General features: G+C 29.2%; 1 protein-coding gene across 1 annotated transcript; it reads right to left on the minus strand.

The window, feature by feature from the left end:
• Nucleotides 1-10,197: 10,197 nt before the first annotated feature.
• Nucleotides 10,198-17,571, minus strand: LOC134682966 (uncharacterized). The gene is made up of 5 exons (XM_063541928.1): nucleotides 17,265-17,571; nucleotides 16,416-16,501; nucleotides 15,586-15,677; nucleotides 13,733-13,842; nucleotides 10,198-12,949 (listed from the first exon to the last, which is right to left on the minus strand). Exons 1-5 carry the CDS (start codon nucleotides 17,427-17,429, stop codon nucleotides 12,635-12,637), a joined length of 768 nt encoding a protein of 255 aa, XP_063397998.1. The 5' UTR covers nucleotides 17,430-17,571; the 3' UTR covers nucleotides 10,198-12,634.
• Between the last annotated feature and the right edge of the window lie 445 nt (nucleotides 17,572-18,016).

Raw genomic sequence — 18,016 nt, forward strand, 5'->3', positions numbered from 1 at the left:
GAAGTCCGAAAAATTCATTTGCTTGCGTATATACCAGTAGCAAATATTTCGTACATATTCAAGACTTTGAAGTATCCATATCGATCAAAAATGATTGCAATCAAAACGAACAAAGTATACTCGATTACTGACGTAAAACGTCAAATTTTGACGTTACCAATTGGGACGCAATATCGTGCGTAACGTCACTGTAGTGATGGTACTAACTTCATACAAGCAAGCGGGCGCACTACGTTTGCGCGCATTTGGGGATTAAAATATTTTACGTTTGCGCGCAGCTTTTGATTACATATGCGCGCATTTATTTTACAGGTAATCTCAGGTAAAAACATAAATAAAAATTATATTAAGTTATAAACAACTTATTTTTTTTTTTGTATTTTCATATTAATCAATTATTAATTTTAAAAATATTCAAATTATATACTGTTCATATTGAATTCTAAAAGCAAGTAAAAACTCCGTTATAGCTTAAGGTCAAGTTACAATATAGGAATGGGCTATGTCACGGATTTCCTTAAAATTTTGCAAACACCTTTGACTTATTGAATTGTGTCTGGTTTCGAAAAAAATCTGCGGTTTTATCTCTTTTTTCCCTGCCTTATGAGACTTATACTAAAGGAAGGGGTACTGATACTTGTAAATAATTGAACAAATTAATAGATTAATAAGCATTATTACCTGTTTTTCCCTAAAACAATACAGATTGAATACTTTCAAAATATGTGCCCAAGTTATGATAACATTAAGAATGGAAATGGGGAATGTGTCAAAGAGGCAACATACTAAGACTAACAGAAGGGATACTGATACTTATAAATAATTGAACAAATCAATAGATAAATAAGCATTATTACCTGTATTTTTCCTGAGTTTACCTGAGTTTACTTGCCAAAAAAATGCGCGCAAATGTAATGGAAAGCTGCGCGCAAACGTAATGATTTTTGCGCGCAAATGTAATGGTAATGCGCGCAAACGTAATGCACCGAGTCAAGCTTGGCAAACAAATAAAAACAAATAAAGAACAATGAAGATATTTGGTTTAGAAAAACTATTGTTTGTAACTTAACAGATTACGTATTTGTAAATTAGTGGTAATACAGATTTTTATAAAATTTAGTGTAATTATAGATTTTAGATTTATAGTTTTAAAAGTGTCTTATAAGTCAATTTTATGGCTGGGGATTGGTTGAATGTTTTATGTGATGATATGTATTTTGTGTACTTTATTATGTCAATCAATATGTGACACTATAATATATAAAAATTATCTATCTGTAATAATAGTAGCCAGTTGAAAAATATAAGAAATCTTCATATAGTTGGGAAATGTTAACTATCAATTCATTTCATTTGTAAACTTCAAAACACAAAGATATAATTTGCAAAATATGGCGTCCTTCGGGATCAAAGCCACCATTTCAACTATGAGGGGTGTTGCTAGAGATTGAACCATATATATTAACGTAAAGGATAAAAAAAAAAGTTTCGTAACATGAAATGATCATTATAGATATACGTTGAATATACATTAATGATTTTTATTATAAAGTTGTCACTGTAAAGCATTTTGTAAAATGATTGTATAATAATGTTTTTTCTTTTTCTTTTTCATACCCACCATTTTTTTAATGAAATTCAAAAGGCATTTTGCTTGATAGAAAATACCGTGTTTAAAATAATTAACAGTCTGTGTTTATTTATGTGTCTGTAAAACAAATCTATAAAAGTACCACTCGACAACAAAAAGAATGTCACTGTCTGCTCAAGATCCTTTATCTTGGTCTAGTACAAACAAATAGCTTGTAGTATGGTATTATTTGCAATTTGTACTGTTTCAACTGTACTTTATAGTGAGATAAATATTTTACTTTTCTCTAAATGTAGTTCTATTTTTAAAATTAAGAGCATTTTCAACAGGAATAAAATGAAAGAAAAAATAAATCAAAATAGTTTTAGTATATATACTAAGGCAGTAAGTGTGTCATTAATTTTTTTTAATTATCAGTTGAATTCTACTCTTACACACTTGCCAATAGAATTCCTTTCTTAAAGATTCTTTTTTAAAACCATTTACATTTTTAATAATTTCGATAATTTTGAGATCATTTTCAACCCGCCCATATGTGTTCTTCTGGACATTAATTCTATTAGAGGGTCAATATGAAATAAATATCGTTGAATTATTTTTGATAAAATTATTATTTTCAATACAATTTAGTCGTCACGATATAGTAAAAAGTGATGTAATGCTGAGTTAGGTTTGACATAACAAATACTCATAAAGTGTCTTGTTTTATGCTATCTCGTATTGAGATTGCTATTGCATAACTCTTACTTAATTGGTGGTAATAAAAGAGCTGTACTCTACTTGCACTGTAGAAGGAGTCATTTCTCCTGCCTTAAGACTTGCAAATAATTAAGGTTCGATGATTTCAAAATTTAAAAGATTAATTCTCCTCCAATTTCGAACTCTTTAACGAGTCTTAATATCATAGATTTTCTCAAAAATAGATAATATTGCATCTTGACTACTATTAATATACACCTATGTTCAAAACATATCCTCGGACTTTCGATTCCAGAAAATAATTGATAGATTGATTGATTGAATGATTGGTGTTAAACACCATTTCCATATCTATTTCTATTGGTGAAGGAAGTCGGAGTGGCCAGACAGAACCATCGGTCTTTAGTAGGAAAACTGACAAACCTAGTCGAGTGCAGGCGGTATTCGAACTCACAATATCAGCGTTGACAGGCTTTTAATACAGTAGTTCGACTTCTTACCCTTACAAGCCATCGATGCATCTCAAAAATAAATCTGTAGCTATGAAATCAGTACCATACATTTATATTTCAAAATACATTGAAAATAAAAAGTTCCCCTTTTCAATATCGTTAGATGAATGAAGAGAAACGATTTTCAACCTTTATAAGTTTTCTATAAATTCAGTATGTTTTCTATTTTGAAACGACTTTTTGCTTGATATTAAACATGTTAAAGCTTACAACATGATTCGAATGCATGCGAAAAGACTTTTGACAAATATATGGTTTACACGACAGTATGCAAAGGTATAGTTGATTTCCTTTGTAAGTATTTCTAATATGAAATGAAAACTAATCATTTGTTAACTTACCATTAGATGCTTTCCCCAGAGAAACAATCATTGTTAGCATAAGCCATTGGTATGTTATCATCTTCTGTCAAACAAATATACATGTAATAAAAAGAAATATATGTAAGCCTGAAATATATGTCTAGTATCAAATTTGTGTCCTTTGCTCAGAGCTGTTTCTTATACGTCATAGAAGTCACGAATCTATGTCCTTTTTCTCACCTTCGAGTAAGGTTTTGGTAAAAAAAATCGAGGCAACCTAGTATTTAATAATGTTATAAAAATATTAAAAGTGCCAGTGAATAAATAAAACACATAGAGTAGTCGATGATTTTGTTTAATGACATGCTGTTTCAAAACAATGAAATGTCAACACGGACTGTACTGATCGAATAAAGTACCTTATTCCATTAATTCGGAAGACGAAGTAAACATCGTTTCTTTTTAAAAGGTGTACGTAAATACAAACTGTATAATTAGGAATTATTTACCTCAGCAAATATATAAAAGTTTATCATATTATATATTTCAACGAAGGTGTGTTTTATCCAGATTGGATTTTTTTAATATATACAATTGAGCTGTTGAACTTAATTGTTGCAATCAATTATAATTGGTTATTATGTGAAGTAATACTTTGACCTATAATTGTTTACTTTTCACACATTGTGACTTCGATGGAGGGTTGTCTTATTATCGTCTTCTTTATAATATGTGTTATATCAAATAGTTATCGTTTATTGTGTTCATCACCAACCAGGCTGTCGTTTTCCCCTTTTGAATTGTATGAACCTTAACATTTTGTCATCTCGAAATCTTTTATATCTAATTATAAAGTAAAGGTTTGCTCAATGTAAAATGCAGTACGGATACCTATAATGTGATTGCATGTTCCTTGTTCTTTAGTCTCATATGCATGTAAAGTTGTCTCACTTGTAGTCATACAACAAAGACATTATTTCAAGTCGATATATATAAGCAATCAATTACAACCATAAGCTCTGAAGAGCTTTTAAAACCGCAGTATGCAGTCATTCCACATCATTTTTCGTATTTCTGACTTCATATGAAACATTATTCACCCTACATTAGAGCTTCTCTTAGTTCAATACCATTAAGCCTGGAAAAAAATGTAAGTCATATACTCTTAGTATTTCATCTGTTAAAAATGTGTTCCAATTAGCAAGCGTTAATCAACGGTATACTGAAGCTCAAGTTTACCATCATTTTTTTCATCAAATTTGGGATCAGAATATTTTGATATATTTAGGTTGCATAATAAAACAAAATTTTGATTAGCTCACAACAATATCATGTCATTCTCAATTTAAAATTCATTTCAAAATGAAATGTTAGTCATGAAGACACTAGCTCCCACAATAAAGTGCACAGGTAATTAACAGAAAAAACTTGATAAAAATCATCTGTTCATGATCCTAGCAACAGATATAAATATATAAGTATTGAATGCTTTTTCTAGTATGTCTATTCGGTTGTAAAAGCGTTGAATGTGCACACAATTTTAGAATGAAGTGCTTCATACATAATGTACATCGTCATTATTGGGACGTCGTTGACCTCGCGCACGTGTTTTTTGTTTTTTTTTAAATACATAATATTCCTCGTCAACGCTTTTACACATCAAGTTATTTACATATTCAATTCTTTAATGATTAACATAGTATAAGGGAAATGTTTACAGTTTGGTGAACTTCAGTGTGCCTGCTGTTGTTCAAAATGATATACTTGGGGTTATAACATTGGTTCCGTCAGCTCCTTTGGTGACCAGAAAAATATTGTTCAAAGAAGACCCGAGTACAAATAGCCTGACAGTTATGTTCACAATATTTCCACGAGAAAATTCTCTTCTTGTCATCAAAGAAATAAAGACGTGTGAAAATGATTCTGGAACGCTTCCCGGCTAAATGTAAAAGATTAGCGAGAACCACACAAACAGTGTCACTAGTTTTAAAAATATTGAAAAACTGTATGTCAATCACAAATAAATTTCGTTGTGAGTGTATGGAAATCACATATTAGATATTTGTATATAATTCAAAGATTTTAAAGTAAAAAGCGTAAACATTTATTTACTTAACATATTTGAGGGAAGCTTAGCTTATAGAAAACATGGCCACTCGGTCTATAACATTAAAGCCATTGGATTAGGAACTTTCCGTTTTGAATTTTCCACGGAGTTTAGTATTTTTATACCTTCCATACTTTATACAAGACATACAGATCCTGTCTGTAGCCCTTTTCATGTGCTGAAATAGACCAATAATAATCAAATAGTTTTATTTAAGACAACATTCAAATTTAACGTCGGATTAGATCAATAATTTCGACATAACATGTCGTTATTACGACATCGCTATGTCGTAATTTCGACATAACATGTCGTTATAACGACATCGTTATGTCGTAATTTCGACATAACATGTCGTTATTACGACATCGCTATGTCGTAATAACGACATATCTATACTTAAAGAATATGTATTATGATTGACAAGATACTAACAAATGACACAGAAATTAACAACTATAGGTCATCATAATGCCCCCTATAATTAGAAAAGGCCCCATATATATAACAGAGGGAAAAAAGATACCATACGGAGAGTCCCCGAAATGCTGTGTGGCAGACAGTGTTATTATTTAATTATTAGCTCCCTTGGTAAAACTCAAAATTTCATATTTAATGTATTTTATTGTTAAATAATTTACAAGAAGCTTATAAAGTATATATTTGTTAATTGCATAGCTTTTGCTATTTGAATTCATTGGTTAAAGATTTCTATTTATATTGTAAAGTTAAATATTTGCATCGTCGCAAAATCCTAGGTTACCTTCTTTGAATACCTTCAGTGAGAAACTTATATATTTTTGAGATTCCATTTCCAATAATTATAAATAAGAATTAGAATAATGCTTTGTGTTAAATTTGTGTAATATGTAATATATCTGTTGTATATAAATGATGAAGAATTGAATAAAGATCAAACAAATAAATAATGTACTGGACTTAAATATCGTTTATCAAAGGGCTATACAGCCAGACAAGGGTGTATCAGATTTTTATTAGTTGGAAGATTATTTATTGGATTGATATGGGGACTGATTTTGCAAGCCAAGCATCCCATCTCCCTTTACATAAGCGCAAACTACATGGCATCTTGTATTAAGGGTGAATTGAAGTATTGATAGCTCTATTTCTACTTTCAAACGTTGGGCACGATTTTCCGTTACACCTAAAATGCAGTGTCAAAGAGGGATTTGGACTTCGATTCATTTTTGCAAGTTTATTCGTTTTTTTTATAGTGTTGGCTGATTCTGGTTCTGTTCGTTTTGTGATGTCATTTTATCAAAAATTACATCGAGTTGTGGAAATCGATTTAATAATGTTTACCCTTTAAGTTATTTCAATTAAAAATGCAGTACAGTCGCAAGTAATGTAGGAAGGAAAGACAGGACGGAAGTACATGTATACGATTTTCTATAAAAAAAAATTATCATAGGATAGGATGTTTAACTCTCAAGGTGCATATCATCCACTGTGATATCATACGTCATTGTAAACTTTCTATATCTTAATTCAACCCCAATACAAATATATCTGACACTCTACAAGGAAATCGAACATGTTTACCCTTGGTTAAATTTGAATAGAATTGTATTTTCTCTGGCACATATGTTTTCGAAATACACCCCTTCAATTACTTGAACCTAAGTTTGAGAATTATTTCCCCAAGTCATCTTCAAATATATACATTTTAAAATATAGTAATCTACTCCTGGATCGTCCGCGAAAAAGGCAAATATAATCCCGGGTTTTAATTACTTCGATGAAACGGTTTTCGTCGCTGTTTGGGATTCGTCTTTCAATTACCTCCATTTCATGCACAAGTTTATATCGACGAAAAGTTCCGGCTTCGCTAGTACAGGAATTAATTTTTATCACGACAGTTATAACATGAATAGCAGGACAAATCGAGAAGTAAAACATTCCGTGAACTGGTATTAAGTCTTGTTTTGCGGACGAAATTGCGAATATTCTGTTTTAAATCCTAGGGGTTGTAGGAACATCGTGCCCAACGTTTGAAAGTTGAAATAGAGCAAACAATACTACAAGTTACCATTGTTACATACATTCATATAGTATGCGCTATTTATAAGGAGATAGAAAGAATTGCTTGCCTTGGTAGGACAAATGAAACGTGGTTTATTTTACAGCTTTTTGACCATTGGTATCTGTCACTCAGAGATGAGATCTATATATAAATTTCTTACTTTACGTATCCAAAGAAGGTAGCCTAGGATTTTGCGACAATGCAAATATCAAACTTTACAATATAAATAGAAATCTTTAACCAATAAATTCAAATAGCAAAAGATATGCAATTAACATATATATACTTCATAAGCTTCATGTAAATTATTTATCCCTCTAGTATCTTTCCTCCCTCTTTTATAGCTGACAATTCGGGGGCTAATCTAATTATTGGGGGTATTATGATGACCTATAGTTGTTAATTTCTGTGTCATTTAGTCTCTTGCAAATCATAATACATATTCTTTTAGTATAGATATGTCGTTATTACGACATAGCTATGTCGTTAAAACGACATAGTTATGTCGTTATTACGACATGATATGTCGAAATGACGACATAGCGATGTCGTTATAACGACATGTTATGTCGAAATTACGACATAGCGATGTCGTAATAACGACATGTTATGTCGAAATTACGACATGCTATGTCGTAATTACGACATAAAATATTTTTTTTGAATGGCCCTTATCGGCTTCCGTATTTTGATGCTTTTTTGTGTCAAATTTACCTTGTAGTTAATTTTGTAATTTTTTGTTTTTTCTCAGTTTTAATTACAAATTGCATATTTTTCCAACTTCTTTGTTATAAATAATTGAAAAAAAATACATATCTAAACAATTTGAATTTTTAGTAAAAAAGGGATGTTGGATGTACATGTTTCTGGTAAAATCATTTTTTATATCCCTCGCTCATTTTCTCAAGATTTTGGATAAAAAAATTTACTTGATTGGACAGGTAATACATTTTAAAATGTTGATTACTCAAAAGATACTCATTGGAAATACCCATTTTTTACAGAGTTAAGTTTGATTATACTATTTATTAAATTCATTGCTTTTTTTCCACTTGTTACCCATGTTTTGGAAATAATTACAGAGCGAGATTTCAATGACACTGAAACATCAGAAGAATACATCCTTAATATGTTGCATTACAAAAATCATTATTACCATAAATTAATGTTACAATACCTATGCGTAATTACGTAATCAGTAGACTTTTTTTCGCATCAGAATTTGATTAGAAAATATTTAAGAATTTGATGAATTTAACATTGTCTGTTGACTTGTTTAAAATTATATACTTTGTGGTTATCCCATTTATTCTGTCGGTTTCTTTGGAACCCACATTAAGCTTCCCCTGAAACTATGTGCCTGATCAGTGACAATATTGCTCAAAATCCCGATAGCCCGATTTTTATGCCTGAAATATGTCCATTCAGAAATTCTCTTCCCTTTATTAGAGAAATAAAAACATTTTTAAAAAGATTCAAGAACTTTTCTTAAATGTTAAAGATAAGTCAAAGCCACAGATAATTGAAAGTTTGTCGTTAGCTAACAATTGACAACGTGTATCACTGCACGAAATGATGCATTTAATATAAAATTAAATGCATATTTTATGCATATTAAATTTTAAATTATAAAAAAATATATGCATTTACTTTATTGGAAAATTTCTAATTTAACATAAGTTTAAACTTAATTTAATAAAGCAAATAAATTCCCAAATTTCAACCTAGTTTAAAGATATTTTTATATCTGAATAAATTTCAAGTTTAAACAATTTAAATATAAATTAAACTTGAAAAAATTTCAAATTTAAAGAATTTTTAGTATAAATTAAATTTGAATAAATTTTAAATTTAAAGACTTTAATATAAATTAAATTGCAATAAATTTCAAATTTAAAGAAATCTTAATTTGAATTAAATTTCAATAAATTTCAAATTTATAGAAATCTTAATTTAAATTAAATTTAAATAATTTTCAAATTTATAGATATCGAAATTTAAATTAAATTTCAAATTTAAAGAATTTTTAAAATATATTAAATTTAAAAAAATTTCAAATTTAAAGAAATCTTTATTTAAATTAAACTATAATTAATTTCAAATTTCAAGAAATCTTAATTTAAATTAAATTTTAATAAATTTCAAATTTAAAGAATTTTTAATATAAATTATATTTGAATAAATATAGAATTTAATTTCTAGTTAAATTTGCTGAGGAATTACAATCATGGAAATAAAAATTGAGAAAAGTTTTCTGATTTTTAAACTGGAGGAAGGATGTGGGTGATTTTTTTTTCAACTTCAACTCAAATATCTTGTTTGGAAATATCTAATTAAAGAAGAAAATGAAATAAAAAAATAGGAAAATTCAATGATTAAAATATTGAAGCTATTGAAACAAATGATGGATCCTTCAACTTTTCTTATCAATATATACAAAGTTTGAGACTTGAAGGCAGGGATTGCTCCTCAGTTTAATAACAGTAGAATAAGATTTTGGGTTCCAATTGCAAATGTATGGTTTGTCAGTATCATTAAAGTCTGTAAAGATGAAACTACAACTATAATCCAAAGTTTATAAGTCATTTATTTGCAAAGGTTAATACCAGTTTGTAAGTATGCCTTTATCTGTAAGTAAATAATGCCAATGCCTCTGATTTTATATGAGAACTTAAAATGTTTAAATTTTAAGATTTGCACATAACACAAAATTAAGATATAGACTTCAGGGCAAGGCTATCTATCTCTTTGTGTGATAATTGCAACAATATATAATACAGGAGATAACAAAAACCCTTGGACAAAGCATAATCATATAAACAACAATTTCCTGTTTTATCTTATTGCCATCCTGTCTTGGGCATATTTATACAGATTGAATAATATTTTTTTTAAATTGAATTGTCTCCCTTTGTATATACTTTAATAAAAGAAACAAAGTCTTTATCAAATTAATTTTATTCAGATACTGACAAATCAAAGTTATTTTGATTATCAATAAAATATACTGTCAAAATGTTGGTTACATCAAGGAACTACAATTTTACTGTGTAAACAAATAAAAGTTCAGTTCTACATCAAATTCAAACTAGTCAATAACATAATGGTATGTGACAAAGAAACATGCTTACTATTTGAGTTTGCTTGTTTAAATATCATAACATTGGAGTTATCACAATTAGCAAACATACCCAGCTTTTTTTCAAGTTTGGTATCATAAAAATATTAATGAATAATCTCCCTTGCTAGCATTATTAGTCAATCAAAGGAACAACCAAATACATCAAAAACAAAAAATAAAACAACAAACATAACATAGTTGCTAAATGAACAACCAATGTGCTGCTCAGACATTAATTCAAATTTTATCAAACCTCACCCTGAATGCTATATACACAAGATACAGGTAAAAAATAATTGAAGGAAAAGTAAATTTCAAATATATACAATTGATTAAAATAGCACACAAATAAACTTTTATTAAAAAAATAAAAAATTTCAAGCACAAAATTATCAAATATTAAATGTACTAGGACATAGGAAAATTGAACAAAAATAATATGTTTTAAGATTAATTGTTTATTAATACTTAAACATTCAAAATAGACGTAACATTTTTGTAAACTGTTAAATACGCAAAGTTATCTCCCATTGACCAAATATATATAAATAATGTGGTGAAATCTTAGATGGAAAATCTAAGACAGCAAATACCAGACACTTAAATGAATCGCACCCAAATTATTATTCAGCTTTTAATCAATTAAAAAAGGCATTTTTTTTTAAATTAAAACAAGAATGTGTCCCCAGTACATGGATGCCTTCTTCATACTATCATTTTCTATGTTCAGTGGACTGAAAATTGGTGAAATTCTCTCATGTAGCATTAAAATTAGAAAGATTATATCATAGATCACAGGGAACATGTGTACTAAGTTTCAAGCTCATTGAACTTCCAACTTCATTGAAAACTACCTTGACCAAAAACTTTTACCTGAAACAGGACAAACAGATAAAAACAAAGGGACAGACTGATGCCAAGACAAGAAAAACATAATGACCATAAATAAGGCATAAAAAATATGTAGGTCAAACAAACACAATAACATTATCTAATGACAAATATATGTTGCACCTGTAAATGATTTTTATAGTAAAAATCAAATGTTGAAATCAGAAAGCAATTATTTATCTTGTATAGTTAAAAAAATCTTCAAGTTAAGTTCAAGAAATCAAAATATTCTGTCCGACTTATTTTCAAAGGTTTTCCTTAGGCTGATCTACTGGTAATCTTTATAAACTATAATTCAAAAGTAAATCATGAAGTCATTTTCTTCTTTGCTAATTCCAAAAGTGTACTTTTTATTTGGCCCTATTCAAAATTGAAGGATTCTTTTTTTGTCATATGCCCTTAAGCAAACTCAATTAAATGCAAGTTCTGGAGATTTATTTAGACAAGGCTTTCTTAGACCTCAACTTTTTGCACTGTGCATTTAGCTGTCCCTGGTATTTACTGCCAAGTTTATCCATGCAAGATTTAGAATCTTTCGACAGCCTAGTCAGAGGTTTTGTAACAAGGCAAATGTCATTAATATCCAAGAAAAAACATCCAACTGTCAAAATTTTCGTAATATCAATAACTATAATTTTACTATGTAAACAAATACAAAAAACACTTTTTTGAAATAAGTAAAGATATACATCAAATTCAAACTAGTCAACAAAATAATGGTATGTGGCAAATTAACATGATTACTTGTTTAAAAATCATTGCAAAAGGGTTATAACAAACAGCAAACATAAGCATTTTCAAAGTTTGGTATCATAAGAATATTAATGAATAACCTCCCTTGCTTGCAATATTTTCAATCTTAAAATAAACCAAACACATCAAATAGCAAAAAATAAAACAGCAAACATAACATAGCTGCTAATTTCAAACCAATGTGCTGCTCAGACATTAATTTAGATTTTATAGGATCTCACCCCAAATGAATACATATGATAAAAGTAAAAAAAGACATTTTATGATATAATTGAATTAAAGAGCACACAAATATTTTTTATCAACTAAATTATGAAATTTCATGCACATGACTATCAAATATTAAATGTACTTGGACAATTGAGTGAAAATAATGTTTCTTTTAAGATTAATTGTTCATTAATTTTCAAACATGTTAAAAAGAGATAACAATTGGTAAACTGTTAAATATACAAAGTTATCTCCCATTGACCAAAATATATAAATAATGTGGTGAAATCTTAGATGGAAAATCTAAGACAGCAAATACCAGAGACACTCAAATTATCATTCAGCATTTAATTAAACAGAAAAAACAAAAGAAAAATAATCAAAAAAATATGTAGGTTATGCCCTTAAGCAAAAACCCATGACAGGTCTTGGGATTTATTGGGACAAGGCCTCTCTGATGGCCTGTCAACAACTCTCTTAGATCTCAACTTTTTGCCTTGTGCATTGAGCTGTCTCTGGTATTTACTGTCAAGTTTATCCATGTAAGATTTAAAATCTTTCGACAGCCATGGCAGAGGTCTTGTAATAAGGCGCGTTTCATCTTCAGAATCACTGTCCTCACTCGACATGAAATCAATTTTTATGGCCTTCATTAGTTTTTCCTCTTCCGGCACTGGTAGTTTCTTTGCTTGAAGGGCCTTAACTCTATTTTGAAGCTTCTGTAATGAAAATGTTTAATTTGATTTAAATTGACTAGTTATATCTATTAGACAAAAGGGATCTTTTCTACATGCAGTAATTCGCACTTAAGTCATAATCATAAGTTGAAAACAAGATATTCTATAGAATGACCAATAAATATCCTGTGGAATAATTAATATTTTTAAAAAAAAAAGGATTTGTGACTAAACATGAAATTAAGCTGCACGTTCATAGTACATTTATACTCTGCTCCCATAATGATTTTCTTTTTTCAGTGGACCATGAAATTTGGCATTAAATTTAATATAATATAATAACATAGACCACATGTGTATTAATTTTAAAGTTGATTGGACTTTATTAAAAACTATCTTGGCCAACAACTTGAACCAAAACTTTTACCTGAAGTGAAACAGATGAAAGGATAAAAACGCAAAATAAAAAGATCTTTTCACGGGAAAAAAACAATAAAAACTCTTGTTTCTACTTATTTTACAAATCACATAAGCTTTGGAGCTTCATGAATGGAAACACTTGAAACAAAAGTGTCAAAGCATGCTGAGCATAAATATTCCATTATATATCATTATGAAAAAAAGCATTTCATTTCAATGGTAACTTCAACATGTTGACTTAAACATCTGTCAAATCTAATAAAGAAAGTGCAATTTTTTAAAATAAGATGGTTTGAATAAAATGCATTGTGAAGTCAACACAATAGACTGATAGGACAGGATAGATAAGCTTGTTTATCATTCTACAGTTTTTTTTCCTCAATTGTTACTATGTTTTGTACTTACCCTGTTCTTTCTCCCATACAAAACCATTTTTCTGTTGTGTGAGGCCTTTTTTCCATCCTCCTCCATTTGTCTCCTTTGTTTTATGGTATTGAAATATGTCTCAATACCAGCTGGAAAGTGAATATAATGTACAAGTCAGTAATAGGACTATTCCATTTAAATTTCCCACCTGAGGGTGGAAGGCTACCATTTTTTTTTATTCTGTTGGGGGAGGGGTTTTAAAATTTGAATGTGAAATTAAAGATTGTGGGACTAGTCACACTCAGTTTATTTTGGTGTTTGATGCCGGTGTAAATTACATTAAATGACAGCCATTTCAGTGACAGGTATTACTACAGAACCTTTCCTCTAGGTGGCGTGTCTTGGAAGAAAAGACATTTACTTGATGGGACATATATTTTCAAAATTTTCCTATAGGAGGGGTATAAAAATTAGGCAGCATCACCATTTTCCTCCATGGCTTATTATTGAGTTTTTTTTTTGTCTTATTCAATTTCAATATTAATGACAATATTAAGTACTCCCATTTTGTTTTCTTTTGACTTATAAGATGTATTTGTAATTAGCCCAATCAGCTGTTTAACTGAAACTGAATTACTGCCCTTTTAATCTAATTTTATCTATCTATTTAGTAATTAATCTATTAATCAATAGCAAATCAATATAAATTCAATGTGCAAATTTTCAAACAGAAAATAGGTCATTCATTGTTTGATTGTCTAGTTCATTCAAATATAAAATTGTTTTGAATTATTTTTCTGTTGTTTTTTCCTGCAATTATCTTTGGTCTCTATAACATCAATGAAGTTTTCAATCGTTTGACTAAAGTGCATTAAAATTACCAGATGTCAAAGAATGGATCTCATATAAAAATTAAAGTGCTTGAATGATTAACATATTCAAATTCCAAATAAAAAAATCGTAAGGGTTCCGCAAAACCCAGTGTTTGGCCTACTTTTGCTGTAAACCACAGGCTCCTAAATATTCCTCTTGATACTATCTTTTGATTGTAAAAAGTTCTGTCCAAGTTTGGTAAAAATATAGGATAGTTTATGAATGTGATTAATGTTTTAAAAACTTCAACTACAGACTGTATGTAATGTTAACTTAAATAAAATTAAGTCCATTTATAAGTAAAATACAAATAAACACTGTTTTTAGATACAAAATGTTGGTAAATTTCCTTCTAGATACAAGCTTCTGTTTGGAACAAATTCTTGATAGCATAAGAAAGTTATTAAAATTTTAAAAACTTCATGAACTTTAAACCACAGAGTGAATTTAATATTTCCAGCAGAAAAAAAAGTCCATTTATAAGTAAAATACAGATAAAAGGTATTTTTACAAAATTTAGTTCTGGATACTATCTTATGATCATAAACAAGCTTCTGTCCAAGTTTGGTCATGTTGGTAGAAATCCAGTATAGTTTAAGAAAGTGATTAAAATTTCAAAAACTTTAACCACAGACATGACAGAGTGAATATTTGTGGACGCCGCCGTCAGAATGTAGGATCGCTTAGTCTTGCTTTTTCGACTAAAGTCAAAGGCTCGACAAAAAGAATGTGACAAAGATGCTCCCCTTTCCACTTGCATATATGTAAAGAGGGAATACCTGGAGAAAATAGAAAGGAATTCCATTTAAATTAGAACCTGAACTGTTTTGTAGTAACAATTTTTGTGTAAATCTTCATACCATTTGATTAAAACTAAATTCTATTGTAGCTTAGTGACAGGGTTATACTTTTATGCTTCTCAACAAGCAGCAAGGGCATAAATTATTTTAAATGTACCATATACATGTAGATATCATAGTAAATTTGCATTACTATTGTAAAAAAAAACATGTACTTACTCTTAATAACACCTTCTTCTGTTGTTGAAAATTGTCCTTTGACATAAAGACATATAGCCTCAGACATCTCTTTATTTACCTCTGCAGAATACCTAGAAGAAGCTAAAAAGTTAATATATATTGGCCAAGTAATTGCATATTAAGAAAACACTAATGGTTTGAATATTTTAAAATTAAGTTTTTTTTTCCTTCTTTCTTTTTCAGTTAAATAGTTACTTATTCATTCTTGTTCCATATCATTGTAACACTGCATGCTATATCTATGTAATTTAGTTACCTGGAGTTGGTATTTCAAGGAAAGGGATTAATATCAGCTATATACACATGTAGCTTGTTTCTGAATCCTATTATTATTGTGTATTGTGTATGATGATATATTTGTATTGATGATGAATATATATCATGTATATGTTTAAACTAAAACTAATAGTGTGAGGAAATACAAGTTTAAACCAATAAATGGTTTTTAAAGGGAAACAAGCCTTACCGGACCTACTCCTTTGTTTTCGTTAATTTCTTTCTCATATAAATCAGTACACTGCTTCACATTTTGATAAAAAGTAGCTTACTATATGGCATGGGTTTTGCTCAAGGTTTAAGATGTGATGAATGGTAACCTATTGATAGTAAAATTCACTTCATGAGAACTCTATTTTTTAGTTTTCTCATTACCAATCACACTGCATCTCCTTAAATATTACATTTTGACAGGGGTCAACTTATAATTACATTATTTTCCATAAAATTAAAATACAAAGATATTTCATCCAGTATCATTATCCTAAGACTCAGCCCAGTCATGTCAAATTCATGTAATTACTATTACTTACTTCAAAATAGAACCAGCTGCTGTTTTACATGTCCAGATTAAATTGTTTTCTGTAGTGCTATGCCTGTAAGCATCACGAACAGCTTGCTGCAAAATAAAACAAAAAAGGTTTATCAACTATCATTTATTAACTATCACAACTGTTTTGATTGAATAAATGTGTACTGACAGGAGATCATATACATGTATGAGGAATTTATATGTTTTCAAACTGATCTACACCAGGAACATTGCACATATATTTGTAAAATTGGGTCTATGCAAAGGGAAGATTGGACAGGGGGTCCATGATTCCTAATACTTGAAATATATACTTTGCACAGTTCACTGCTTGGCTATTTGAAACTTTATGATTGCATGTATAAATTTACCCTGACACTTGAACTTACATATAATATGTATAAGGTATACATGGTATATTTGCAGATTTTATTAAAGCAGGCTGACTATGGGGTATGGGCTTTACTAGATGTAAAAACAGTTACTTATAGTTAATTTCTGTGTCATTTGGTCTCTTTCGGAGAGTTGTCTCGTTGGTAATATTCTTTTTTATAAGCAAGTATTATTATTATATTATAAGCTGATAAAACAAAAAGACATACATTTTATATATATATATATATATATATATGTCATGTATGTTCCTAAATCAATGTTCTATCAATGGCATGTCTCACTCTCTAAGTGAATTGCATGACTTACATGTAAAGTATATCATTCACAGTGATATCATTTGATAGATTTTCTAATTATGAAATCAGAAAATGTAGACAAGATATTTATTTTAATAAATATATAAGTGTATACACATGATACACATGTATAGCTGTATATATACATTGCACTGTACCTTAATATGAGCAGGAACATGGACAGCTCTTATTTTTCCTTTTTTCTGAGCTCCTGCATGTAAATCTATCCTCTGTAACAAGTGTTGTAATTCTTCAATTTTTTCCCCTTGATCTGTCAATGTCTTCATCAAAATCTCAGTTTGAGCATCCATCATTCTCTTCATTAGCTAAATTATAAATAAATATATCTTTTTGAGAGATTGTAAATATACATTACATGTATATAGTAGTCTAAAATTCTGTCAAATCAATACCTTTTTAACTTTGATTTACTGTTAATATACAAAATGTATATGTATGGCAAAATGTATGGTAGTACAAATGTACAACTACATTTGTACTGAGCTGCATGTTCTAAACTTGGGACATATTCTTACAGAATACATTGTAATTAATTGAAATGCAGACGCAGTGACAATGTTGCAGGCACTGGCAAAATATTATCAAAAAACATGTTTGTGAGCATTAATTTTGAGTGCCAATTTGACAGAGTGCTAAAGTGGCTAATATTTTAATATCAGCATCTGCATACACTTCCAGACTTTAAAGTCTTTAAGTTTATACTCAATAATGCAATGTACTGTAGACATGGTAGACTAGCTAATTGTTTCTAAAGTTGATTACAGACTTACTCAAACATGTTTTTGCTCTAGTCCAAATCCTTATGAATTCGTGAAAGGCTATTATATTTTTTTTTCTTTTGACAACTTACATCCACAAGTGTCAAAGCGAAATTTAAACAGTTAAATAT

Source organism: Mytilus trossulus, chromosome 9, assembly GCF_036588685.1.
Source record: "Mytilus trossulus isolate FHL-02 chromosome 9, PNRI_Mtr1.1.1.hap1, whole genome shotgun sequence".
In the NCBI taxonomy this organism is placed as follows: Eukaryota; Metazoa; Mollusca; class Bivalvia; order Mytilida; family Mytilidae; genus Mytilus; species Mytilus trossulus.

Excerpts from the sequence above, each read along its gene's own strand:
- LOC134682966 (XM_063541928.1), bottom strand. The coding sequence starts at position 17,429 with ATGAAGAGAATGATGGATGCTCAAACTGAGATTTTGATGAAGACATTG. Across the intron at positions 16,502-17,264 it reads ATGTTCCTGCTCATATTAAG|CAAGCTGTTCGTGATGCTTA; the intron begins GTACAGTGCAAT and ends TTTATTTTGCAG. Across the intron at positions 15,678-16,415 it reads GCAGCTGGTTCTATTTTGAA|GTATTCTGCAGAGGTAAATA; the intron begins GTAAGTAATAGT and ends AGCTTCTTCTAG.